This window comes from Drosophila suzukii, chromosome 2L (assembly GCF_043229965.1).
Source record: "Drosophila suzukii chromosome 2L, CBGP_Dsuzu_IsoJpt1.0, whole genome shotgun sequence".
NCBI lineage: Eukaryota > Metazoa > Arthropoda > Insecta > Diptera > Drosophilidae > Drosophila > Drosophila suzukii.
In genome coordinates this window covers 16068905-16093991 of record NC_092080.1, presented here as the reverse complement: position 1 = coordinate 16093991, position 25087 = coordinate 16068905, and the positions used below count along the sequence as shown (strand labels likewise).

The following is a 25087-nucleotide window of genomic DNA, read 5'->3' as shown; positions in this document are numbered from 1 at the left end:
GTGGTGACTCCTGGAAAGCTTTGCGATCGTAAATTTATACACCCAAGCATCGTTAAGGTTTATTAACGGCTGGCTAATGGGCCATGAAGATCTCCCTTAGCTTGAATAGACAACTAAAATACCCAACATCAAAATACCAACTATTACCAACTGATATAATGCAATCAAAGATCAATTACGGCAAAATTAAAGTGCACTGTCCAAAATTAGTCATGCTTCGATCGACTGGTATCGCAAACCTGAATTTACATAACCCGCGTTCATTAAGGCGACCCAAAAACTCGATATGCGAAACAAAAGAAATATGGTTATTACCGCTGACAGCTGCCTTCATATTCGATTCATATCGTCACTGTCAATTATCATAAAAATACCCAAAAATAACTTACGACTTGTATTTAGCAAACATTTTTGGCAACCAAATTTGGTTGGTAAGTACACATTTTGACGAGGAAACAAACAAGATATTTCAATCTTAAGCTTCCAAAAAGGAGATGGGCGATTGCTCCACCTTGGAATCTTCGGTTGGTGTCAAAATTAATTCGCCAATGGGAAATACAATGATTTTAAACTTATTGTAGATGCAAAGGGTTTCATAGTGGAAGGCATTTTCAATTACCACGTGATTTCGCTCGGCTTCGAAATGCTGGGAGATAGGGGATAAATTCACATTGGAGCAGTTGAGGAAAAAGTTGGATGAACTAAGGGCCACCACGAGATCATAAGATCCCTCAAGAATTTCGTTCCAAATGGAGACGGATAAGAAGTTCAGGGTTTCCCGCTGGCATATATCAATGGCCTCCCGATTGTTCCGGAATGTATAGAATGTTATAACCCCAGTGGGGTAATTTCCCAGAGCATCATGGTTGCATTCGCACACATAAATCGGAGAAGCCAGTGGAGGAGCCACCTCAGTATTGTTAGCTCTTATTATTTCCAGATTGGCGGACTCGCATTTCTCCAGAGCTGCCAGATAGTTAGGATGTTCCGCCACAAATTCAGAAAGAGGGTGTAGTTTTGGAAGAATTCTTTTGATAATCTCTTCGCGAATTTTCTCCTCAACCAGAACCATTGCCACCGCATTCGGAGCAAAAGGATTATGAGCCGATTCAATTAGAAAGTGCAGGGCACTATTGATGTCCCCATCTTCAAATATAATCATCAATTGGGGTGTTGAGGTGGGAGCATCTTGCGTATCCCCTTTATCTTTCGAAGCTTCTTCTGTGAGGAAATTTGGATACGGAGAATCTCCTTCTAGATTATGAACCATATCATATTTAACCGGATTGTCCAAAGGCGCAAGATCTTCGGATTCTGATTGGGATGGGTGTTCAGAGTCAACCGAACGTGGAAAGTATTTAGTTGTATCGAACATGGCTTGTTTCAGAAATTTTCAATAAACTTGTTTTTATGAAATAAAATGGGGAGCAACCATGACATATCATTACAAATTTTTGTTTAGGCCACAAAGAAAAACAAATACCCGACGTCGTCATGTAATATCTGTTACCTAATTATTTGGACTCTGCCCAAAGCAATTTCGTTTTAATTCCATAACATAACTTATAATGCTCCGGGGGCTTAGAAGGTCCTTTCATTAGAGCTCAGTACAATCCCACAACGTGGGAGCGGCACACAATTTAGTTAACCGAAACCCACGGCGCGTTTTATTTGTTAATCGCCTAATTTACGATCAAGTGTGACAGTAAAATTAAAATATCACAAACAGATACAAAAAAGCCGAAAATACACAATAGTACTTAGCCGTCGGCCGAACAGAAACCCGAAAATGCATTTGGATTTGTTGAAATTAGCATTAAAATATTATAAATATTTTGCCAAAATATTACAATCTTTTTTCTTTTGCATTTAGAATGGCCACCCCTTTTTTGGGCTAACAACAAAGAGCATTCGATTATGAAACAACAAAACCGAACTAACAACGACAATTAAAAACATTTAAAACCACAGATATATATTTTTTTTGGCCTGGCGCGATGGCGAACAACAAACGCACCGCAAAAAATGTAAAATAGTAAATTCCCTAACGAGTTGAGGGACATCCATGTGGACATCAAGTGCAGCAACAATACAGCAAATTTAACAAAACGATAATTCTGCTAACGATGACCATTTACATATATCAAGAGTAATTATAATAAAATGCCGAAAATAAAATTAAAATTAATATAGAAAGCCGATTATAAAATCCTGTTTATACAAACACATATCCCACACAAACTCCCGCGCATTCCATGTGGCAAATACAACTGTCAAAAATAGCAAATCCCATAAATCAACAATAAAATTTTGCCCAGAAAAAAGGAATGGAAACGCAAATAGAAAAAAAAACATGGCTGATTTCGTATACATAATTGAAGACAAATAAATTTGTATTTATTTTCTATACAAATATAGCTTTTGACCGAAACAAATCATCACCAGTTTTACAATTCCGACCTGATAATATAATAAATAAAACGCTTAACCTTTTGGAGGCTTTGCATATTCTGTCAAATTAGGTAAAACTGGAAAAAGTCCCTAGAATGGTCAGAAATATAATAAAAAAGGTGGTTGTTATACTATTTGGGGTAAGTGTGCTATAAACCATCCCAAAACCTTTAATAACTTGATATATTTTTTAGCTAGTATTGGCTATATTACTTCGAATTATTTTACCTTTTACATTAAAGTTTAGTAATCTTAAAATAACTACCGATATAATTGCTTATTTTAGTGGTTTAACAATTACCATTTCCATTATTATATGCATATTTTTGGTCAGCATATTCTTAGCTTACTTAACTGATGATTGGATTGCTTTAGGGGTAGGTAAATTAACAAAAAAAAAGTGTAGTAAAGATAGTTATTGTCTTTAACATTAGTTTATACCGCTACAAATATACGCCCTACACTGGACGTACCTCACATTTTCGGAGCGATTGGAATCTATGAACAAAAGTTATGATGCATTCATGGATGATTTAACACAAAAATGGCTGAGCTACTTTAATCACAATGACACTTATTGGACTACTCTCGAAAAAACAGTATAACATCCATTTAAAGCACTTATACCTCTTTTAATGATCTTATATCTTGCAGATCCTATGTTGTGGATTGGAGGGACCCCGGTCATATATGGACTATCTACAGAAGGTTCCCAAACACTGCTATAATCCCAAACTAATAACTCTTGGTTGTAGTCATTTTTATCAAAACATATTTCACCCAATGCAACAAATAGGTCTTTTGTTGCTTAGACTGTCACTTTTCATGGAACTTAGCATTTTATTATTTTATGGTTTCAGATTATTTAAAAAGCTGTTTAGTTTATATGCAAGGGAAACCAAAAAAAGTTGTTAGGCAATAATTGTTGGTAATAGATTGTTAAAAATTAAACTTTGTTCTTTTAAATATATTTATTGAAAACTGAAAACAAAGATACGATTTTTTATTAGAAATAGGCAGTTGGGTTAATACCAATGGAAATACATATGAATATGCATTTTACCTCTATAACCCTCCCCATAAAAACTCTCATATCTAGTTGGTATTTATTGTTTTAGAGTGCCAATTTTTATCTATGCCACTTTGGCGCATAAAACATGCAGATGACAAACCTGAATTGGACAAATGAAATAAATTGAAATTAGCTTCCTTTTGTTGCCGTTGACAATTTGAATAAAATTATTATAAATTTTCTCACATTTTTAATTAATAAATGTCAAATATTCTGCGTATGGGTATTTATTTGTAAATTTATTTGTCTGATTTGTAAATTTCCTTTTTTTTCTGTTTGTTGCCTTTTGTCTGCTGTGGCATTTCATGGAAAATTGATTTTGTTGTAATTGCGACGATAACAAATTTCCCAGGCAATTTACGTTGGGGTTTGGGGGCTTGGAAAAAAGTTTCGCCATGGCGCCAAACATAAAAATGGACGAGAGAGGCGAAAGAGTGGCGGAAACATACTTTGGACTCGCGCAGCGGAAACGGAAGTCAATATTAGTAGGCAAAAATGAATATTCCCAGTGGCAAAACAATTCACATTAAGCAAAACGCGTGAATTTTTGACAATTGCACAGCATTATTAATGGTCAGGATCTGTCGCGATTTGCTAACCCGAATTATTATTATTTTTTATTTATATAGATGATATCAGGAAATCAATTTTGGGAAATTTATGACCGAAAGTCATGCGGTCTAAGGTAGATAAATGGAAATTGCTTTCGATTAGTTTAGCAATTGGTACAAAGCTGGCTGAAAAGTGAATAAATCAGGGGTGGTTCAAAAACTTTTACATTATAAGAGCCCATAAAAAAAACTTAAAAATTATTCAAACATTAAAAAAAGGGGCTAGTTATTTGGATCAAAAGCGTAAAAACCATTAAGTGAACTTATAAAAATTAAATTCTTATAATAATTTTGATGTTTTGAGATATAATGACCCAAGACCCTTGGCAATAATAAACTCTTCTCGCCACTCTCGTCATCGGTTTTATGGATCCGGTGTCAAAGTCAGTCATTAAACACGTGAACGATCCAGCGAAACCTTAACGACCGACTGTGGGTGAGCGTGACGTGTGTTGGCTATGAAATCGCTTTGATTGATTGCCATTCCCGAATTGACGACGATAGGAGGACCACACGCCTGTTAACTCTGTCAGTGTAAAAATTTAAAAATATATACACACATCGTGTGCGATAAGTGGGAGCCGGGGTCATAAATACTCGGCACCCACGACAAGAATTTCTTATGGCTCGAGCGAAATTCCCGGCTGTGCGGATGGGTGCTTGCGAATATTTTGTGGCTGGCAAGTGTCAAACATTGGCCATCGCCCAGACAGCCAGCCATCAGAGTGAGACTTATCATTTGCTCATAAAAATGTCAAAACTATCACGCTGACATTGACTGATGACGGGGCTTCGAAAGGGAGGACTCCTATGAGGGGGCCACGAAATGGTTCCTCCTGCGGCAGGATGCCAAATGCTAAATGCTTCGCCTCCTCCACTTGTCACACATCCATCCATCCTTCAGCACGCATCCTCCTGTTAACTGATTCCATTTCATCTCTTTCCCATCGTCATGTTATTTTTTACTCGGTGCCACTGCATTCAGCCATCATCCATCCATCCATCTATCCGTCCATCAATCGACTCTATCTCGGATAGACTCAGAGTGGCTCGAGGAGCCATCAGCATAACCATTCCATAACTGTTTGGCCATGATTCATGGCCTCGATTGAATTTTGATTGACAATATCGCAAGCATTTAAAGTGTCTGTTTCCGCTTTCCGTGTTCTATGAATATTTTTTCTCCACTCTCCTTGCGAGTGGCTTGACTTTTGGATCGTAAGGCTTCGGGCGTAGTGATTTTAAAAATCATTTGTCCTTCGACAGATGAGCGATTGATTGACTTTGTCGGCATTGAAATGAATTCATCACAGTTAGTGATGAGTTTCCTGAGGTATTTCAGGTGTTTTAGAGGGATATTAGGAGGTATTGTGTGGGTACTAAAGTCCAAGGGTGATATATAAGCTTGAAAAAAACCTGGGCAGCCACAAAAATCACTAGGGCTTTGAAATCACTTTAAAATGTAATTTTAGGTGTCTAAAAGTATGCAACAATATATTTTAAACTTACCAATACAATCAATTCAATCAGAAAGACGACAATTTTATAAAGACTGCATACTTTTAGACACCTCAAATTTTAAAGTATGAAAGTTCTCGGGATTTGAGTGACACACCTGATTATTTATTGAGATTTCCTTACAATATTTCCTTATACAATACTAATTGATAATGTAATATTGTTTTAATATTATAAAAAAAATTAAAAAATTCAGATATTATTTATGTTACAATGTCATTTTTATTGAATGTCAATGTAAAACAATCATGTGTCTTCAAAATAAATATAGATCATTTATATATTATTCTTTCCAGCGTATTCCCCCCTTACTTTCACATCTCCTACCTATACATTTATAATGGCACATTATAACTCAAAGCTTATAATCTCGCATATTTTTTCATTATGTTGCCAAAGAGAGAAAAACTAGTTCATGTAAATTTATAACCCTTGATATGTGTGTCATCCCTGCTCGATATCGATTACGAACCCCATTATGAGCACCCACTCTTTGAGCATGGACGTACACATTAATTAGCGATAAGATCGCCTTCGGTCCTCTGGATGTGAAAATATCAATTTCATTTTGACATTGATTGAATTAATTTATGAGCTGTGCCTTCCCAACCGTCCACACCCAACTAGTTTATTTACGACCGTTACCAATTCGAACCAAATCAGAGCGATTTGAGTGATTACCTGTTTGACCAATTTAAGATTTATGCTCTCGGTCGGAGTAAATGTTGTCGTCTAGTCCCAGCTAGAAATCTAATCGATAGATACGTGGTGTTTGATAAGAATATTTTGAACTTGAGATTCAGCTTGAACTCCAACTGTATGGGAAATTAAGGCGAGTTATATATGGAAATCGGTATAGTACGGTTTAATGGACAACCTATAATAACTGACTCCCAGTGATCAGGAATAAATATATATTATAGACTTGAAATTCCATACTTGTATCTTAAATTCAAAGGACTACTTATCATTTATATTTCATATTTTCGTAGTAAATGTCATACGTAGATATTTTATGACCGTTTTTCGCAGTCCATTGAAATTAATCATGTTGAATTTTCGTTTGACAAAATAAAAGAGGCTCAAAAATGCAGTTGTCAATTGTCAGCTGCAACTGCAATGGCAACCATTTATGCCTGAACATATTTTTTTATACCGAGACAAATATACCTATATAAAGCAGATGAAACAGTCACGCACTTTTTGAAATTGTCATGGGTGGTGGTACTGGGTGCTGCAAGGGGGAGTGATCACGTCCTCTGGACGGGGACATTTCAATTTACTCATTGCGCCGCTGTCAACGGAGGAGGTTTTGGTCCTGTCGCAACCTGAGGCCTGACAACAATCGCCAACAATCAGTGGGAAATGCGTTCATTTTAGGACATTTTGCAGTAATTGAAAGCGACTTGCCATCCAAATGGTTTTTAATTATTTTTTTAAATTTATAACTCCTGTATCGCGCATATTGGTGCTCCACCACCGGCAGCAAATAAATTGCAAATTATCACGGTTGTATTTTTGTACCATTGTGGCATTTATATATATTTTAATTTTAATTCAATTGCACGTCGCTCATCGGAACCTCGGACTCTGTGGAGCCACTGGCTCTTCAAAAAGCAGACATTTTGACGCAAATTATCCGCTGTGGGCCCAAGGGCTAGGCCGATTGTCTTTGAGCTTATTATTTGATAAATGAAAAGGATTTCCATACTCGGTTCACCCAATTATTATTAAATATCGTTTGGCATAAGCTTAAATTGCCCCTGACATCGCATAATGGGCTTTAAAAGCTGTAAGTGTATATGTAGGGCAAGTCTTAAATCGTAAATACATGAGTATATATGTTTACCCATACAATAAAATAAAAAACATTAATTTGCTTTAACTAAACGTACTATGAAATCCAAAAAGCTATCTAATATTGCTTTGAGACAAAGCAGGAAAGGCCAAAAAAAATGTCATAAAGTTTGCATAGCATATAAACAAAGATCACGGGGTGTCATAAAACATATGACATTTGTCAGTACCCAAAATAGAAATCAATACTAGAAGAGGGACTTGAATTCTTTGAATACGAGATACTCTATTCAGTACTTTATTAACCGAACTTAAAAAATAATACAAAATCATTGTTTAAACTCTACGCTTTAAGAATTAAAAAAAAAAAAATTTTTTTAGATGTTTACGTTTTTAAAATTAAGTGAAAATGGGTCTTGTAAATAATATTTAAAAAAGAAAAGCATGATTAAATACTAATTTCATAAAAGTTTGTGTGGAAAACATTATACAACTATCCCTACACCATTTAAAATTTGTCTTCTTAAAGTTTGAAATCAAACTCTTATTCCATCCTCCCTCGAGATTCTCCAGATAAGTTATTAAATTAAATAAAATGTTGAGAAACTGAGTTTAGAGTGACTTGATTTTATTAAAAACCTCTTAGATGCAGGAGCAAAATAGCTTGAGTCCCGGATCGCTGACGCAGTAGGATTGGCTCAGATAGTTGTTGACCCGACTGATGGGGCTGGTCAACAGTAGAACGTCCGAAAGACGAACGGTGGCCTCAAATATACCATTTCCTGGGCTCGTCCTTACCCTCAGCCTCAACTCGTAGACAAAGGACTCCTCACCAAAGTCCAGGAAGTGAGCCTGTAGAACCATCTGGAGTTTCAGCGGGTGGCACTTTTCGAAAGGTTTGATCAACTTATTGATGGACTCCACCAAAAAACGGCTGCATCGAAGGACCAGACCATCATCAGTGGGAACTTCAGTAAGATCGCGACAGAAGCAAAAGAGCGATGGTATGTGGGCCAAATCGCAGTTCCTGTGCTCTGGAATCGGTAGAAAGAGGCTAATGCCCCTTGGCATCTTCTTGGCGGGATATGACTTCATTCGGCTCTCTATACTGGCATCCTGCAGCAGATCCAGACTTAACACATCCATCAGGGTATCGTGCAGATCGTACGGTGTGATCAGGCTATGGGCGTTTTTCTCGAAATTCTCCATGGCCAGGGGGTATTTCTCCTTCAGCCATTCGGGGTATATGGCCACCATCAGGGGCTGTGATTCCTCCTTCATGCCCTGAAAACTCATCCTATAAGTTCCAGCCCTCAAACCATGGTCAGACATTAGCAATATCAGGGTATTGTTTAGGACATTGGAATCCAGTAACTTCTTCAAGAGCAGCATATAGGTTAGATCCAAGTGCCCACCGTATTCATAGTACTCCTGAACACCCTGCGACTGCCAGAAAAATGAGAAAAAGGGGCTTTCTTGCATATGTGGTATCAGTTTTAGGATAAAGTCCTTGAAAACCTCTTGATAAGTTCGTCCTGCCGTGCAATGGATCATCTCTTTCAGATCTATACTATAGCGCGTATGATTGTCTATCTCCATCATCACAGGGGTCAGATCGAAATCAATGGGTTGCCTGGGACTTCCCCACTCCCCATTCTTATGGGTTAGGATCCCTTGAGCATTATCCTCCCCATAGGCAGTACTATATCCTCCAAGCTTGAAGTTTTGCCAGAGAAAAGCTTCTTCGTTGGCTGAAAGTTCTGGATCCACTTCATTAGCACTTAAACCACTCAGTAAAGGCATTAAATTGGCATAAGCATCCAAACCCACTCGACTATAGCCGTAGAATTTGGTGTGCGGCAGATTTAGCAGGAAACCCTTTACGAAGGGAAAGTATCGGTAAAAGTGCATGTGGGAAATTGAATCTATACCCAGCACCATTACGGATAATTTTCCAAGATTTTTTTCTGGTTTTAAATCGGGATCAGGCGGCGGCAAGAAATACTGAACATCATGATATTTGGTTTCATTAAATTTATCTAAGCACTTGATGCGAACTATTTGTTGACCAGTTCCCATTTTTATCTCCTTGCTAGACTTGCTTTCCAGATCGAAATGTCCTTCTTCCAGGTACTTATCATTTTTTAAGTCCCTGGCAGACCTTAGCCAGTATTTGCAGTGCAAGTCTTTGGCAACATTTTGAGTCACCAGAAAATTGTTACCACCTTTAGTGACCGCAATTGTTAGTTGTTTCTTACGGCATCGCATCTTGTTTATAGGCTCAATTGCACACTTAAAAGCCGCTGATTTTAGAGGTCCAGCTATATGACATTCGGAGGTATTGACAAACACAACTTCTTTAGGATAGGAAACTAGGGGCTTTTTCTCAACCATTTCCGTTAGTGGCTGAAGACCAAAGTACAGCATAAAAAATATTCCGGTGAGCACCATCAATGCTTTCATTCGCACTAGCATCTTAGCCATTTCTTCAATTGACAAATATTTTTTCCTTTTCAAGATCTTACTTATTATGAATATTTTTCTCAAAGACTTTATTTTTCAGGCCTACTGTTAGAGAAGTAATCAAATAGCATTTTAGTTTTGTAGTTTCAATTAAGTGATATATAATTAAACACATGCTGGTACTAAATTAATAATATCGGACAAAGCCGTCTAAAATTACAATTGTTTTCGAAATTTATTTCCATACCTGAACTGAATGGGAGAAATTAATTAAAATGGCCAAAAATGATTAGAAAATGGCGACATGAATAAATAAAATAAAGAATAAATAAACTCAAATTTGCTGGCAATTGTTGATCCCACATTTCGATAGCTGCAGGGTTGTAAAATAAAAAAGGAGAAAATAAAATAAAGCCACTAATAAATAAGGAAATAACCAAATACCATTCCAAAATAATTTTTGCAATTGTTCTAAATAAATAATGAGCACAACTGTACTGTCAAACCTTTTTTTCGGCTCGGCTTAGCCATGTAAATGTGTGCGTTTGTCCATTTAAATTATAAAATCTAATCACCTTTGTTTAAAATTTAATGAACGCAATAATTTTAGAGGATTTGCATTCACATTTCGTTTGGGAACGGCGTGTAATTTCGGGGGGCGAAGGTGTTTTTGGGCATTTGGCGTAATTGGCGACAGCCGGAAAATGCGCCGTGGGGTGTAAAAAATGACCAGCAGAAGGCATAAAAACTAAACAACATTTTCCAAAAAAACAAATAAAACGGATTTGTATCTATCGACGGCCTAACAAAACAATAGAGATTATGGTAAAGCATAACAAAAGAGTTTTATTTCTCATTTTTATTTATCATCGTATGCAAATAAGCAGTTTACAAATACCAGCAACCAAATATTTGAATGGTTTGCATAAAAATCGAGCAATTTATTTAACAAATTATCCATTTTAGCGCTGTTCGCTTTGTTTTGTCAAATGAGGTTAATTTGTGTTTAACCTGACATGTGCTGGTCCCCACCTCGCCGCCTCTTCGCCTATTCCTGCGGTCAAGTGTGGGTAAACGCAGTTTGCTGGCTTTTCCAGCCATTGCCAGTGTGGGCAAATGCAGTTAGAAGCGTCAACATGGCGGAATTTTACAAATTGCTGGCGTTATGGAGTAGAAAGCTGAAATCTGGGTAATATGTGTTGGCTTTGTTGTGAATTTTAAAGTATTAGACGTTCCTTTATGTAGTAAGCAATTTTAAAAAAAATTAAATTGTCCTATGCTCACTTTTAAAAAATATATATTATTTTCTAGTAAATAGAATTCACTCACTTCCCAAAAATAGTATATTAAGGATTATAACGTAATAAAACTTAACGAAAATTATCAATTACCTTCGTAGTTAAGATCGTGCACTTTTTTGTTTATGTCATGTATTCTTTAATTCTATGTAAATAAAAGAAATTCATACACTAACAATATTTACCAGAAGTTTGGAATATATTTTTATAATTATAAATATATTTTATGAATTTTAAGATAACTATTTTAGACACTTACAATATATATCACTAAATTTACCTTAAGGAACATTCATTAAATTTTTATGCACTTCCTAAATGTATAGATATATTGCTTGCCTTGACCTTATTAAATTTTTTTTAATTTTTAGAGTAAAAATAGTAATATGTGATATAAGCTATCCCACAGTGGGCACTCCTAATTCCCATTCGATGGAAATTGTCGCTCATTTTCATGTCCCGTGCAGTGGCAGTTCAGATATTTTACATAACTATATAGGCCCATTTGTACATACAAATACACAAATAAATCCAATCCAATATAATTGCAGTGGACATGCCAAAGAGCAACACCACGGAGTGCTTTTGGCAAAAAATGGGTGGCTTTGGGGTGGTGCTGGGGTGGCTTTAGGGTGGTGTTGGGGTGGACTGGATGGGTTGGATGGTGATGGTGCGTTGACGTTGTCATCAAAATAAAAATTAATTATGCATTCTATGCGCTGCATTTGAATTGCTTTTGTTGTTTGTTACTGTCATTCCCATTTTGAGTGCGTTTGTTGTGGCCTCGTTGCAGTTGTTGTTGCCTTTGTATCTGGTTTTATTGGTGCTTTTGTTGTGCGGGATTAATGTGGCATTAAAGCACCGCGCATACTTTTTAGCATTTGGATCCGATAACTGCGGGGCAAATAAATTACAAATATAATAATTAAGCAGCATTATTTTTGACAAAACAAATGCACAAACAACGCCACAGCGCCAAATCTCACCCTGAATAATATCGTGGAAAATCGGGGGCGGTTATCGGGCATAGAATATTATAGAATATATTGCATGTAGTTCCGCCCCTCGGCGGTAGATGGCGATGGCGCCACTTTGGGCGTGCTGTGCGTTGTCGCACTAAAATGCATTTGTGCATAGGAATTAATTACGCATAATGACAATTTGATAAAATTGAAAAATTACATTTTATTTAAATTGATTTATTGTAATTAAAAATTCTATAATGGCACCCAGGGTCCGAGTTCGCGGTGCCATGCCAGAAATGCGTTTCGTGAACAATGCGAATTTAATTTTATCAGCACAGAACATTGTTGTTGGATGATTGTGTGCCATTGATTAGTCCAACAAAAGTATTCAAATAATTAGCAAAGGTATCGCAAACAAAGTTAAGTTCTACATATTTACGAACCCATTATGCGGGTAGTTGGAATTAGAGGTGTTATGAAGATGTCCTTACTATTATATAAGTATTTTAAGAACATATTGCTGCGAAATTTTGGGCATTAAATGTATATTCAATTTGATTTAAAAACTTTTGTTGTGAATATTATTAATATTTTTGAAATAAATATCTTTAGTTGTAAGAAAACTATAAAGCTTTTTAAAAAACACCCATTTAATTTTAAAAACAAAACCATTTTTCTCCACGTTACTTACACATATTTATTTATAATATTTCAAGAAACCGAAAAACCGAAATATTTAATAAAAATAGAAAACATAGGATAGTTTTTCTCTAAACCATTCCATTAAGCGGACTTTTTTGTGTGTAATTGCGGGTTGCTCTTCTTCTTTCTCAGTTTTTCCCATCTCCAGTTGATGGGGATTTACCTCATTCGCGTCCTTAACATCCTCCACATTAACAGTAACCGTCATTGTACTTGTTCTCTGACTATCTGTGGGTGTACCATTATCCGCCGAAGCATTTTCCAGGGCTTCAATAAGTGCAGTTTCGGTCACGGGATTTTCCACCTTGACTTTAACGCGAATATCGCCGCCATATCCAATCTTTTGGCCATTATAACTCAATGCAATTTGGGAATCCACCAAGCTAAAGTACTTCAAGTACATGCGGTTCGTTTTGGTAAAGTTTTTGGCCACAATATTACCGATGTCGTGAAAGAAGCGATATACTATATAAGCCCTGTCCAACTCATAGTCGCTTACTGATATCCAAAACGTGTTCCTAGGCTCTTCAGTATCCTTATTATTGATTTGCTCATGAGTTTTAGCATCTTTGTCCTTAAAGATAGTTGAGGTACGTGGATAATCTTTTAAATCGTTGGGTCCACCACGGTAAGGTGGTAAACATTCATCATCTGAGTGCTCTGAAAACCAACGCACTTCCAACTCTTTCTTATAACCATGTGAATCATTCATTTTAGGAGGTTTTAGTTTTTAAATATGTTTGTATTATTTATCTGGAGAAATTTGATTTGCTTATTCTGACAGTATGTGGATGGATTACTATTATTGGTCACATTAATTTAGTACCGAAATAAAAGGTCAAACATGTGTCTATTTCACAGAAATATTTAGGGAGTAAGAACACCCTGATAAAGTGATCAATAACAGGGAAATTCACATAATAAGTTTTAAGAAGGAAAATTAATAAATATTTATTACATTTGTTTTATAAATTAATTTTAAAAATCTCTTAAAGACACAGAGCCAAATGAGGTTGTCCTTGTCGCCTTTACCACTTTACAAAAATGGTCCAAAATTATAATACCTTTAGAAACGGTGGAAAAAATCAAAAGAAATCTATTTCCACTGACGGATAAATCCTTCCTATGTTTTATTTATGGATACTTTTTCCCCCGATTCCTGAGGAAATACCAGATATGATTTAGGTTGCCCTTCGACCCCGCCACACACTCCCACCGAAATCGATGGGATGAACCCAGCCACAAGAACCGGACAACATCAAACGGTCCGTGGGCCCCGAACACCCGGTTTTGCTTTATTTACGCATAATTTCGTACAATTTATGAGCTAGGTATTCGGGGCTCCACATGCATAAATTTCCCAGCTCCAGAACACAGGGCGGGATACGAATTTCGAATGGTGGAGAGTTCAAAGCGTTTTCCATTCCCTGAGTCAATAAAATATTAAAAATTAGCTGGTATAAATATAAGTAATACTTGGAGGCGCCAATGGTAGAGGTAGAGGTCTAGTTGCAGGGCGTGAAGTGGTTGGAACTTTCGGATTGTAAATTCCAGTGGTTTGCCACCCACTATGAGGCTCAAAGAAACCGACACGGAAGTGTCTTTCACCTGGACCCATTGTAGATGCCATTAGTTGGATGGGAGATTAAAGGCGGCTGCTTCCGTGGGTCAGGTCAAATCAAAGGAACTTCAAAAAGATCCGTGATTGGCTCTCATTCTCATCATAATTCTGGCGATCGAATGAGCTCCTAATTTGTTTATTTGTTTGCCCACAGTGGCGGCGGCAAACCTTTGAACCAACCGACTCTATCGAACTCAGGTGCGATCTGATGGATCAGCCACATATACTATATGCTAAGTGCGTAATACTTCCCTTCCCGCTTTCATAATCCTCGGCACTTGCAACGGGATATCCAAGGTGTTAATCATCCGCAAATCGTTAAGCATAATCTCGGAAACGCCCCAGATCAAAGACGTATCTCATTCGTGACCCGATAAAATCCAATGAGCTATTCGCTAACGATCTGTGATCTATCTGTTGGCCTAAAGAATTGTATTCTGGAATGCTGGGCTGCCGTTTACACCTTCTTTATCAGGTCTTTGGCTGGTGTGATCTTATCAAAGCAAAAAACACGCATAAATTAATATTTTTTAACTCTTTAATGGTTTTTTGGATTGGGTAAAATCTAGGAAAAAAAAATGTGTAAGCAACATTCTTAGCCTAAAACTGTTTAAAATTTCCAAATACAAATTACCAAAATTACAATCCTCAAACTAGCCCATGATAATAATAATTTTATGATGGTCAATCTCATTATTTACATCTATTGTTTTCTTAATCTCTTTTAATACCTTAGGAAAAATATTTTTCAAGTACATAATCGCAATCAACAAAAGTGCAATCATTTCTCTAAAAAAAAAAATATAAAATTCGTAAAAAAAATCGAAGTGACATTAAAAATCGTTACAATAAACACTTTTAAAAGCAAAACTGTTTATTACTTTTTCTAAGATTAAGTAAAATCTTGTGAGGAGTGGTAACCTGAGTTTTACAAATTTACAATTCTTACTTTCGATAAAATTTCAGTTGCTCATTTCAAATTATTTCAGTTTTCTTAGTAAATAATTTCTGTAGGATTTATGTAGGATTAAGTTCTAAGGGGTTATGAGATCAAATTTTTGTAAGAACTATGAGTTTACAGAGACATGAACACGTCTATATCTAAACAAATACAATATAAAGTGTTCGATGAGATAGATAAATAGTTCTTTTTTAACCTTCGCCAGATTTTTCCAGAAGATACATGATGGTTTATAAAAAACTACCCAAACGTCCGAGCAGAACATTAATTATTTTTAATCGAATTGTTAAATCAAATAGTTTTTTATAATTTCCGCATTTTTTATTTTAAACATAAAAACTAAATACATTGTTTAAGTCTTGACCTTGCAACTTAAAGTTTCCTTTACCATTCACAGCTTTCCGTTTGAATTCGCTGGGTTGTTTTGAAATAGCTCACCAACACAGCCTTTTACTGTTTATATTTTTTATTGGTGGGTGGGTTGTGGGGGGCGGTAGTGGGTGGGGCAGGTGCCGTGGAGGTCGTGCGTCGACGCCTCTGCCGACGTCGCTGCGCAAAGTTGCCGGCAATTTTTGCACATGCAGTCTGTTTACAAGTGTGTGAGTGTGTGTGCTTTGTGCGTTTTGTTTGTGTTGGAGAGCACGCGGCTCTCTCTCTCATTCTGGTTTTGTTTCTCCCAATTCGACTCTCTCTCTTGCAGCGCTGTTTCCAATCAGAGAGAGAGAGCGCCCAGCTCTCTCATTTCCCCTTTTTGCAGAGACAGCTGCAGTTCCATTTCAGACGTTCCCATTGCCCCGCTTTTTCCCCTTAAACAGCGTTCCCTCTTGCTCTCTCCCACTCTTTTGGTTTGTTTTCTACTTCCCCTGCGGGCGAGCAGCGGCGCAATGCGCTATCTCGCTCTTGCACCCAATAGAAGTGGGCTAGTTAAAGGTTTTTGCTTCTTTTTCGCTCTTTATTTATTTCGCTTTTTGCGCTTTCTTTGTTTTTACCTTTCTGCGTTTGTTTGCGAGTGTGTGCGTGTTAATTGTTGTTGGTGGCAAAGTGAAGCGCAATGAGAAAAGTGGGCGGGGGTGGGGGTGTGTATTGTCATATTCCGTCTTGCTTTTTTTTGCTATCTTCAACTTGACGTTTATTTTTTAGTTTCACCCTTCCCTCCCTTTCCATAATCCTGCACTCCTTTCCCCCTTTTTTCCACTTCCGTTTCCATTGTGCTTGCATTGCTTTTGGGGGTCAGGTGAGAATTACACCGCTGATTTTTTCGATCGAAGGAGTCGATAATAATATAAAATATTAAAACATTAACTTCGATCTATTTAAATATTAAAAAGCATTTTACAACTTAAATATCAAACCCTTTTATTTAGAAGTGGTATAAGAACACTTACATTGTATGTAAGACAAGAAATTGTTAAGGGGTTGCAAAATTTCGTTGTGATTTAGAATTTGTGATTCTTGGAAAAAATAAATGATGTTTTGATTAGAATAATAATAAAAACTTTACTTTTAATGCACTTACTGGAGCATTAATTACAAATATTTAATTTTTCGAAATTTGAACCGAAATCCCAAAAAAAAATGCAAGGGTATAATGAATAAACAAAACTTAGATAAAATAAGTATAGAAAGTATTCTTTATATTTAAATTAAATTGATAAAATTTAAGATATTCTTTGCATGATTTGAAAGTTTTAAATTAAATTTTTTTGTAGAGTAAACGTACACAGAGAGAATTCTGACGTTCTGATCTGAGTTGAAAATGTTCTTAAAATGAGAACGGCATTTTTTGAGCTCAAAATGTTCTTTTTGTGATTGAATCAAGTTGAGTTTGTAAAATTTGGTTAAACCAAAATTCTCAAAACAAGAACGAAATGTTACACATTTATCACGTGGTTCTTAAATCAATTTCAATTTGTTCTCAGAAACTCAAAAATCTCAAAATGTTCTTAAAGTAAGAACGGAAAGGACTAAAAATAGATCGAAAAGTGAGTTGGATTTCGACTTGAAATGGTGTTTCGGATTTTTTATAACGCGTTAGTATCTTTCGGTTAACACTTAGCACGCGTTAGACCCTTCTTCTTTGCTCTTCTTCATCTGAACCATTCGGCTGGCACATTTCATCTGCGTTCCGATTTGTTTGTGCCGTATATATTGCAAAAAGTTTAATATGATGGAAACTGAAAGTAACAAGTAGTTAATAAAGTTGCTGAAAGATATTGAAATGGAGTCCGTAAGAAAATTCCATGAAGGTTAGTATAAATTCCTTAGTACTTAGTCCTATATTTTAAAAAAAATTACAACATCCATTGACATAAATGTCACAATTTTAAGTACTCTTTGCTTAGACACATTTTATTACCTCCAAAGTACTAGTTTTCAAATTCCTGTAAGTTGTCACATCCCCACGGGTGCTCGCAATGGTCTCGATGAAGAGCAGGGAGTTCGCGAAGAGTGTCTTCCAATCGGGCAGGTGTCTCTTTCGATTGCTGGCCTGTGCTTGCCGGGTTCCCCAACGGATCCCGAATGCCGGCTACCTGAGCACCGTTAGCTATGTCGAGCAATTCTTGCAGGGCAATTCTTGGCTGAGGAGCAGTAATTTGTTCGTGGAGAAGACTCAGCCCATTTGTGAGGAGGGTGTGACTCCGCTGGGGAGAGCGGACTGGAACATTATTGTGGAAATGGAGAGAAATCTCCATCATATGATCGGACTGATCGGACATTTTCTACGCCCCGTATCGCTTGAAGTCCTGCTTAAGATCCTTAACCCTATTGGGCATTCCTGGAATATAGCGCAAGAAGATGAAGATGAAGACGACGACTTGCCCGTGACCTGCACCGAGGTTACCGACTTGCAGCCACTCAAACTGGGTCCTATAGACCCATAGAAGCATTGCATTTGATAGCCAGAAGACTCCCGATGAAGAATTCCCTAATGGGGTGTGCTCTGAGATGCCATTTAAAAATTTCTCATGACAGTTGTATTTAAATTTGGAGAAACTATATTTTTATTAAAAACGGAATAGCAAGAATGTTCAGCCTGAGGAGTGGAATCTTCGCGGGCAGTCTTCTCGGTAGCGGCTCTTGCTTCCAGCGACTTGCGCCCTGTGCATGTCGCTCTACGCGAAAGCCCTCGCCGAGAAAGTCTCCGAAGAAACCATTCAAACTGCAGCGGGACAATATCTCTGGGGAGCAGAGACGCCTGTTGGCCCTAACGGAGATGGGATGTCAATGTCCTCCAAGGTCGCCAAAGGAGCGTTGGTTCTTCACCAACCAGCGGATAATTTTAGCCCTGGCCTTAGCCCTGAATCGTCCACCCGACTTGGTATCCGAATTTCTGCACTCGCTAACCCTACAGAACTTTGCCCGGATTATAAAACCGCCTGATAATCTCGGAGTTTTTTGCAAAGTTCCCTATGTAAATTGTTATGCCTGTGATAATTTCATGAGAATCTTTGATATTCATGGAAACTTGAGGAGTCGCTATAACAAGGACTCACTTAAGATGCTATTACGTCTCGTACAAGCGGTTTTAAGACAAGATTCCCAAAGAGAGCCGGAACCGCTTGACACAAGTTTTGGCGCCCAACGTGGGGCACTTGATGAGGATTCCATAGCGAAGAGAGCTGGCATAGATAGGGACTCCATCGCTCGGCAAAATGGCAAAAGGCGATTGAGAAACTCGGAAGCGAGGGCAGCCATAAACAGAAGCGATTTCAGTATCGGACAAGTAGAGCCCACCATCGGAGATCCTGGTTATGTTTTTGGGTCTAGCCTTGACTTCTCGGACTGGGATGCTCCCAGTTATACGCCTGAAGACTGGTCTTTTGATGATTCGCTAACTTCAGAGCGTTTCAAGCGGCTCGAAAGCTTGTTGATTCAGCTCAATGAGAAGACCTACTTGACACGCGATTCAGACCATCTGATAACCGCCATTAGAGACCTTAACTTGGGTAGAACTGTTACTAATCCACCGCAATATTCGCATGATAAGGTCATCGTCAAGAGAATTTCCGATTCCTATTATGAGAGGGTTAAGGCATCTGCTTCAAGAACTCTGTTTAAGAAACGCTCAACCCATCATATCAGGAAGAGGAAGAAAAGCCCCGAAGAGGATTCGATTCACAAAGCGCACACAGACAAACTGTACTATGGGGCACCGGTTCCAGTGCTCCTGCACGAACCTTTCGACCGGGAGAAGCCATGGACCTGGTTGCGCCGACATCCCCATCAAAAGCGGTTGGACGACACAGGCAACGTGACCGAGGGTAGCATCCGTCGGTACCGGCGCTCCACCATCGAGCAGCTGATGCAGAAGGCCAAGGAGCGCTCCTCAGTAAGCACGGTGATATCCACGGACTCGGATCCCGATGCCAAATCGAACACCCATCCAAAGTTTCGTAAAAAACACACCAGGAGATAGACAGTAGTCGCCATACTATCCCCAACACGGGATTTTTGTAATTCCGTTCCTTAATGAAAATATGTAGCTAAATAATCAAAGGTCCTGGTAAACATTTAATAAATATAGAAAATTTAGGGGTACTTGAGGTCTAGAAATGACAAACAAACAGTTTGGAATCATCATTACAATATAGAAACCTAAGAATAAAAAAGTTAAAAGGTTTGATTAAGATATTACAATGGTATCCTGATTTTTAAAGGTTTATTTTATGTTTCCCCCTTAAAATTGACATAATGGTATACGTAAAGTTTAAAATATAAAATTTTTTTTAAGAAGATTTTATATTTTTAAGAATATTCAACATAAATCTTAAATATTTGTTAAAATAAAATTAGAAATGGAATATAAAATAAGTGTTACATAATTTAAAATTCATTTCTTATTTAATTTAAACTTTTTATTATTTTTGTTTGCAAAATATATAACTTAAAGTGAAGACTTGTTATAATCAAAGTATATATGTTTATAATAATAATAAATATTTCTTGATCTTTTTTAAATATTTTAAAATAAAAACTGCATTATGTTTTAGAGAAAATTTAAGTTTATCGAGTTAGGATATGATCGATTAGTTTTTAAATAAATCATTAGGTTTATATTAAATTAGGGTACATTTCACTTACAGTTTTAATTAGTAGCGGGAACTATCTTGGTCCCGATCCTATCCCCACTCTAATAATCTTTTCCCCGAGCGGTGGCATTGGAAATCTGCCTAAGCCACCGCAACTGTGCTGTTAAATCATTTTGATAATGACACCCGATGGCCGAGGGGCCCCAACTGAGGAAGTCGGGTGCCTATGCCTTTCGAGGGCGCTACGAGTATTATTTTTAGACCGCCACGTCGCCAAGACGCACCGTGTTTTGGTATATTTTCGTGATTTGAGTTTTATGACGTGTAGTAATTTGTTGGCTCGTTAAGTTTCTTTAATAGGCTGCTGGGCGAGGGGAGAACCGATTCGGTGCGGTGCAACCCGTTCGCTGCATATCGAAATGATCTTTCGCTTTTCGCCTGGCTCTCTCTCTTTGGCCAATAAAATTCCAAAATTTTTTACGACCAGCAAAAGGGAAATCCAACCGAAATGTTTTTTATTGCACCAGAAACACTCAATAAAAGCGAATTATTAGTGTTGGATTGCTGTTCTTTGTTTTTGTGTGCTGGCCCTCCTTTCCAATTCTATTCCATATTTTTGTTGCGCTTTTTTATGCAACTTTTGTTGCTTCTTCATGTATGTATATTTTTTGGTTGAGGTGTAAATGCATTTTTATTACAGTTTTAAAGCCAACAGCAGTTTATAGTGGGCTTTCATTTCTGCCCCGATTTGTATAGTTCTATTTGTGTGGTTGTGCGTTGAGCCCTAAGCTTTTTTTGTGGAGTTGGCTCTTTTAAATGGTGATCTGTTGTTTATGAACATACATATTTATTATGGCTTTTATATTTCGAGAATTACGCGATTTGATTAATTGCTTTAATGGAGCGGTTTGAAAAGATATCTGTGTTACGAATCGTAACGTACGACTTAGTATGGTGTAATATTATTGTCCTTTTTATTATAATATAACAAATTGAAGTGGAAAATAAAAAAATTATATATGTTCTTAACCATTTCTTTAAAAATTTTGGATTCTATAATTATGAGAGCAATAGAATAGACCATCTGAAAAATATATTATTATACGTTGGTTTTTATACCCGTTACTCGTAGAGTAAAAGGGTATACTAGATTCGTCGGAAAGTATGAAACAGGCAGAAGGAAGCGTTTCCGACCCCATAAAGTATATATATTCTTGATCAGGATCACTAGCCGAGTCGATCTAGCCATGTCCGTCTGTCCGTCTGACCGTCTGTCCGTCTGTCCGTCTGTCCGGATGAACGCTGAGATCTCGGAAACTATGGGAGCTAGGCAGACTGCCACGCCCACTCTAACGCCCACAAACCGCCCAAAACTGTGGCTCCTACAGTTTTGATGCTAGATAGAAAATTTTAACTGAAATGTAATGTTCTCATCAATACCTATCGATTGACCCAAAAAAAAGTTTGCCACGCCCACTTTAACGCCCACAAACCGCAAAACCCTGTGACGCCCACAATTTTCATGCTAGATAAAAAAAAATTTGCCACGCCCACTCTAACGCCCATAACGCTTAAATCTGTATACCGCCGGTAGGTGGCGCATTTTAATCTCGGTTTGCTGCTTGCATATCTCCATTTAGCTGAGTAACGGGTATCTGATAGTCAAGGTACTCGACTATAGCGTTCTCCCTTGTTTATTTTATAATTTTGTAAACTTGGAAAAACAAATAAAAACTTATGTTGGCTGTTAAAAGAGTCCATTTTAATAGATCTAACAATAAAATTAATTATAGACCATTTAAGATAATTTTAAATCTTTATAAGCAAAAAGTGTATGTGATAAAACACAGATCTTACTACAAATCGATTCAAAGAAATATTGCTTGAATTGTTTATATAGTATAAAAAGTGTAATAAATAGGAAAGAAAGTATGAAATATTTCCATTCTAACTGAAATTGCACACATCTAAATTGGGGAATTGCCACTACTCGTAAACAATGTCCTCAGTTGGTCGAAAACAAGACCATAAACCACGATGAAGGACCATTTCGCACTGCGAACGAGTGTGTCGCCTGTCAGACAGTGACATCATAATAGTGTCATTGTCATCAGACCTATGCCATTGCATCGAGGACATGGCTCAAATTTTGAAGCGCCAAAAAAAGAGCTCAGATGCCAGAGTCATAAATCAAAAAAAGCGTCGCATGACGAGCTAAACAAACAAAAACAATTAGAAACAAGCGCAAAAACTAAACGGAACTGAAGGATGGGGATGTGGATGGGCGCCATGAGCTCCATATGATCCATATGCTGGGGTATAAATAAACAATGCAGCCAAAACAAGGACGACAAGGACAGCAACGACAACATTTCATCAACGCAAACGAGCGAAACGTTTATCAACTGCTCAAATGGCCATTAAACGTGTGTGTGTCCCGACATCAACGCCCCCAAAAGTGGGCGTGGAGGGGTGACTATCCAGGATCCGGGATCCAGGATCCAGGACTATCTGCCAGGACATTCATCAAACGATAAATTGAGTGAATGACTTCATGATGGCGATGCAAAAGGGGCGCACTTCCTCACTTCCGGTCACCCATACATCCACACACACTCACACGGACAATTGGCCATGTTGCAGTTGTTGCCCCCGGAGGCGGCGGTGCGTTTGCCACGCCCCCTTCGCCACCATGGCGAAAAGCAGATGGAAAAGCCCCGGAGAAAAACCCATTTTGAGCGACTGTCTGCTGTCTGCCTTAAATTGCCATCACATCCTGTTTGTTGGGGGCTTGTTGGATGGAGTGCAAAGGACGAAGGACGAAGGATGGCTTGCCAATTGTTTCTCTGATTGGTATTCATCCATGGACTGTCCAGTTGGTGCAGCCCGTCAGGACCTGTTATCCTTTCGGCTCCCGCTTTTTGGCCGCCTTTTTCGCCTGCACTCTTGTCTTCGTCCTTAGGCCACATCCATCATTCGGCGCCCGACGTGACGTTAGTGTTTTAATGGACTCCACTTGTCTGCCTTGATCACACAGGACCCAGGAGTTCAGATGTCCAGAAGTCCAGCATCCAGCATCCAGAGTCCTGGCCCACATCCTTTGGCTGCATTGTTTGTCTACGTGCTGGCAGCCGACGAGTCTGTCAGCCGGTATGAGGGCATTTTTATTGCAGCCGGACTGGACTCGGAGTCATTTGCATCTTTATTTGAGTCAGAGGCGTATTTATCTTTCGTCTTTGCAGTTGATTTGGCATGCACTCAGAGAAAATAACTGTGGTAAAAGAACAGAAAAAGTCTGCTTAGTATTTAGTGGAAAATAAAATAATGTGTACTTATTATTTCGATTGTATTTGCGATGTGTTTTACATTAATCAATCCAAATTTATAGTATGTATATAAAAGTATGACACAAGTAGAAGGAAGCTTTTCCCACCGTTTAAAATTATAAATTATCATAAAATGCTTTATAAGTTGTCTACTGCGCACCATCTCTCTGATCTGCCTCAAAATCGATAATGATCTTGAAATATTGAACTAATATAATAATTATAATGAGAATAATACTCCAAATTATATTATATTTAGGGTAATATTTTTAAGGTGAGATTTCCTAAATTTAATGTCATACTGTTTTCTCATTGTTAAAAAATAAGATAATTTATTTAAAAACAGAATGAATTTAATTTGTATTTTATTATCCTTAACAGCAATGTTTTCCTAAACCCGATTGAGTGTCGATCTAATTAACACTCAAAAATATTCCCAGCATTGTCAGCCGAGATTACCCTTGATCGATGGAGGAACGGAAGTATTGGCAACTATGTTGCTCATTTAATGAGCTTACAATGCTCGAATCGATTGAATATACTATGTTGGCGGCTTACGTCAGTCGACTTCCTGACATTAATCGTGGCGACAGGCTCCTAGCCGATTTTAATCGCAGCTAATATTAACTAATTGGCATACTTAGCCGGCGATGATTGCGATGGGAGATGGAAGATGCGAGATGAGACAGTGTGCGGTAGTACACCTCACGGCCTCTCCATCAAGATGCGACACCGCCTGAAATTATCTAATGAATTTTCACTTAATCCGAATCAAAAGTGGCGATCAAGATGCGGCATCCGTTTGCATCTGTTGGCGTCGTCAGCCAAAAGAAAACTTTCTTGCCCTGCGATGTGTTGTGTCGTTGGTTGTCATAATCCGATCAGCAGGCGAATATCCGAGGCCCAAGGCCCAAGGCCCCAGAGGATCGCAATCGTATCGTATGGAGCAGGGGGTTCCCGAAGAGGGGGACTGGGCACTACCCGAGATATGATCTGTGGGGTCGTCAGCACGATCTCGAGATCTCAGTCTTCCTCAGTCCCTCCCTCCTTTTCCTCCATGCTCGTCTTCGTCTTCGCGTTGATTTTCATTTCATTCTCGCTAATAATTCGCCCGACAGATATTCAGGCATAATTAGAGATTAATTGTTCTATTCATAATTGGTCTTGGCTTGATATTTTTGGACATTTGGCAGGAAGGCGAAAATTACATCAACGTGGGGTTCTCTGGCTGTCACAGTTGCTAAATGGCAGGGCTGACAAAAAGAGGGATCG

The 25087-nt window shown here is 37.9% G+C and overlaps 5 protein-coding genes across 5 annotated transcripts; 2 read left to right on the top strand and 3 right to left on the bottom strand.

Moving 5' to 3' along the window:
• Positions 1-410: 410 nt before the first annotated feature.
• LOC108009663 (uncharacterized) lies at positions 411-1426 on the bottom strand. Its single transcript, XM_017074193.4, has one exon. The coding sequence runs from the start codon at positions 1373-1375 to the stop codon at positions 476-478; it is 900 nt and encodes a 299-aa protein (XP_016929682.3). The 5' UTR covers positions 1376-1426; the 3' UTR covers positions 411-475.
• A 1120-nt stretch (positions 1427-2546) lies between these two features.
• On the top strand, positions 2547-3366 carry LOC108014627 (uncharacterized). The gene is made up of 4 exons (XM_017080824.4): positions 2547-2591; positions 2646-2828; positions 2886-3050; positions 3106-3366. Exons 1-4 carry the CDS (start codon positions 2547-2549, stop codon positions 3364-3366), a joined length of 654 nt encoding a protein of 217 aa, XP_016936313.3.
• A 4677-nt stretch (positions 3367-8043) lies between these two features.
• LOC108011216 (uncharacterized) lies at positions 8044-9962 on the bottom strand. Its single transcript, XM_017076312.3, has one exon. It carries the CDS (start codon positions 9931-9933, stop codon positions 8092-8094), a length of 1842 nt encoding a protein of 613 aa, XP_016931801.3. The 5' UTR covers positions 9934-9962; the 3' UTR covers positions 8044-8091.
• A 2930-nt stretch (positions 9963-12892) lies between these two features.
• On the bottom strand, positions 12893-13596 carry LOC108012296 (uncharacterized). Its single transcript, XM_017077601.3, has one exon. The coding sequence runs from the start codon at positions 13587-13589 to the stop codon at positions 12912-12914; it is 678 nt and encodes a 225-aa protein (XP_016933090.3). The 5' UTR covers positions 13590-13596; the 3' UTR covers positions 12893-12911.
• Positions 13597-18484: 4888 nt separating this feature from the next.
• On the top strand, positions 18485-20010 carry LOC108008839 (uncharacterized). The gene has a single exon (XM_017072748.4). It carries the CDS (start codon positions 18485-18487, stop codon positions 19874-19876), a length of 1392 nt encoding a protein of 463 aa, XP_016928237.3. The 3' UTR covers positions 19877-20010.
• Positions 20011-25087: the final 5077 nt, after the last annotated feature.

Excerpts from the sequence above, each read along its gene's own strand:
- LOC108009663 (XM_017074193.4), bottom strand. The coding sequence starts at position 1,375 with ATGTTCGATACAACTAAATACTTTCCACGTTCGGTTGACTCTGAACAC.
- LOC108014627 (XM_017080824.4), top strand. The coding sequence starts at position 2,547 with ATGGTCAGAAATATAATAAAAAAGGTGGTTGTTATACTATTTGGG. Across the intron at positions 2,829-2,885 it reads ATGATTGGATTGCTTTAGGG|TTTATACCGCTACAAATATA; the intron begins GTAGGTAAATTA and ends CTTTAACATTAG. Across the intron at positions 3,051-3,105 it reads GGACTACTCTCGAAAAAACA|ATCCTATGTTGTGGATTGGA; the intron begins GTATAACATCCA and ends TATATCTTGCAG.
- LOC108011216 (XM_017076312.3), bottom strand. The coding sequence starts at position 9,933 with ATGGCTAAGATGCTAGTGCGAATGAAAGCATTGATGGTGCTCACCGGA.
- LOC108012296 (XM_017077601.3), bottom strand. The coding sequence starts at position 13,589 with ATGAATGATTCACATGGTTATAAGAAAGAGTTGGAAGTGCGTTGGTTT.
- LOC108008839 (XM_017072748.4), top strand. The coding sequence starts at position 18,485 with ATGTTCAGCCTGAGGAGTGGAATCTTCGCGGGCAGTCTTCTCGGTAGC.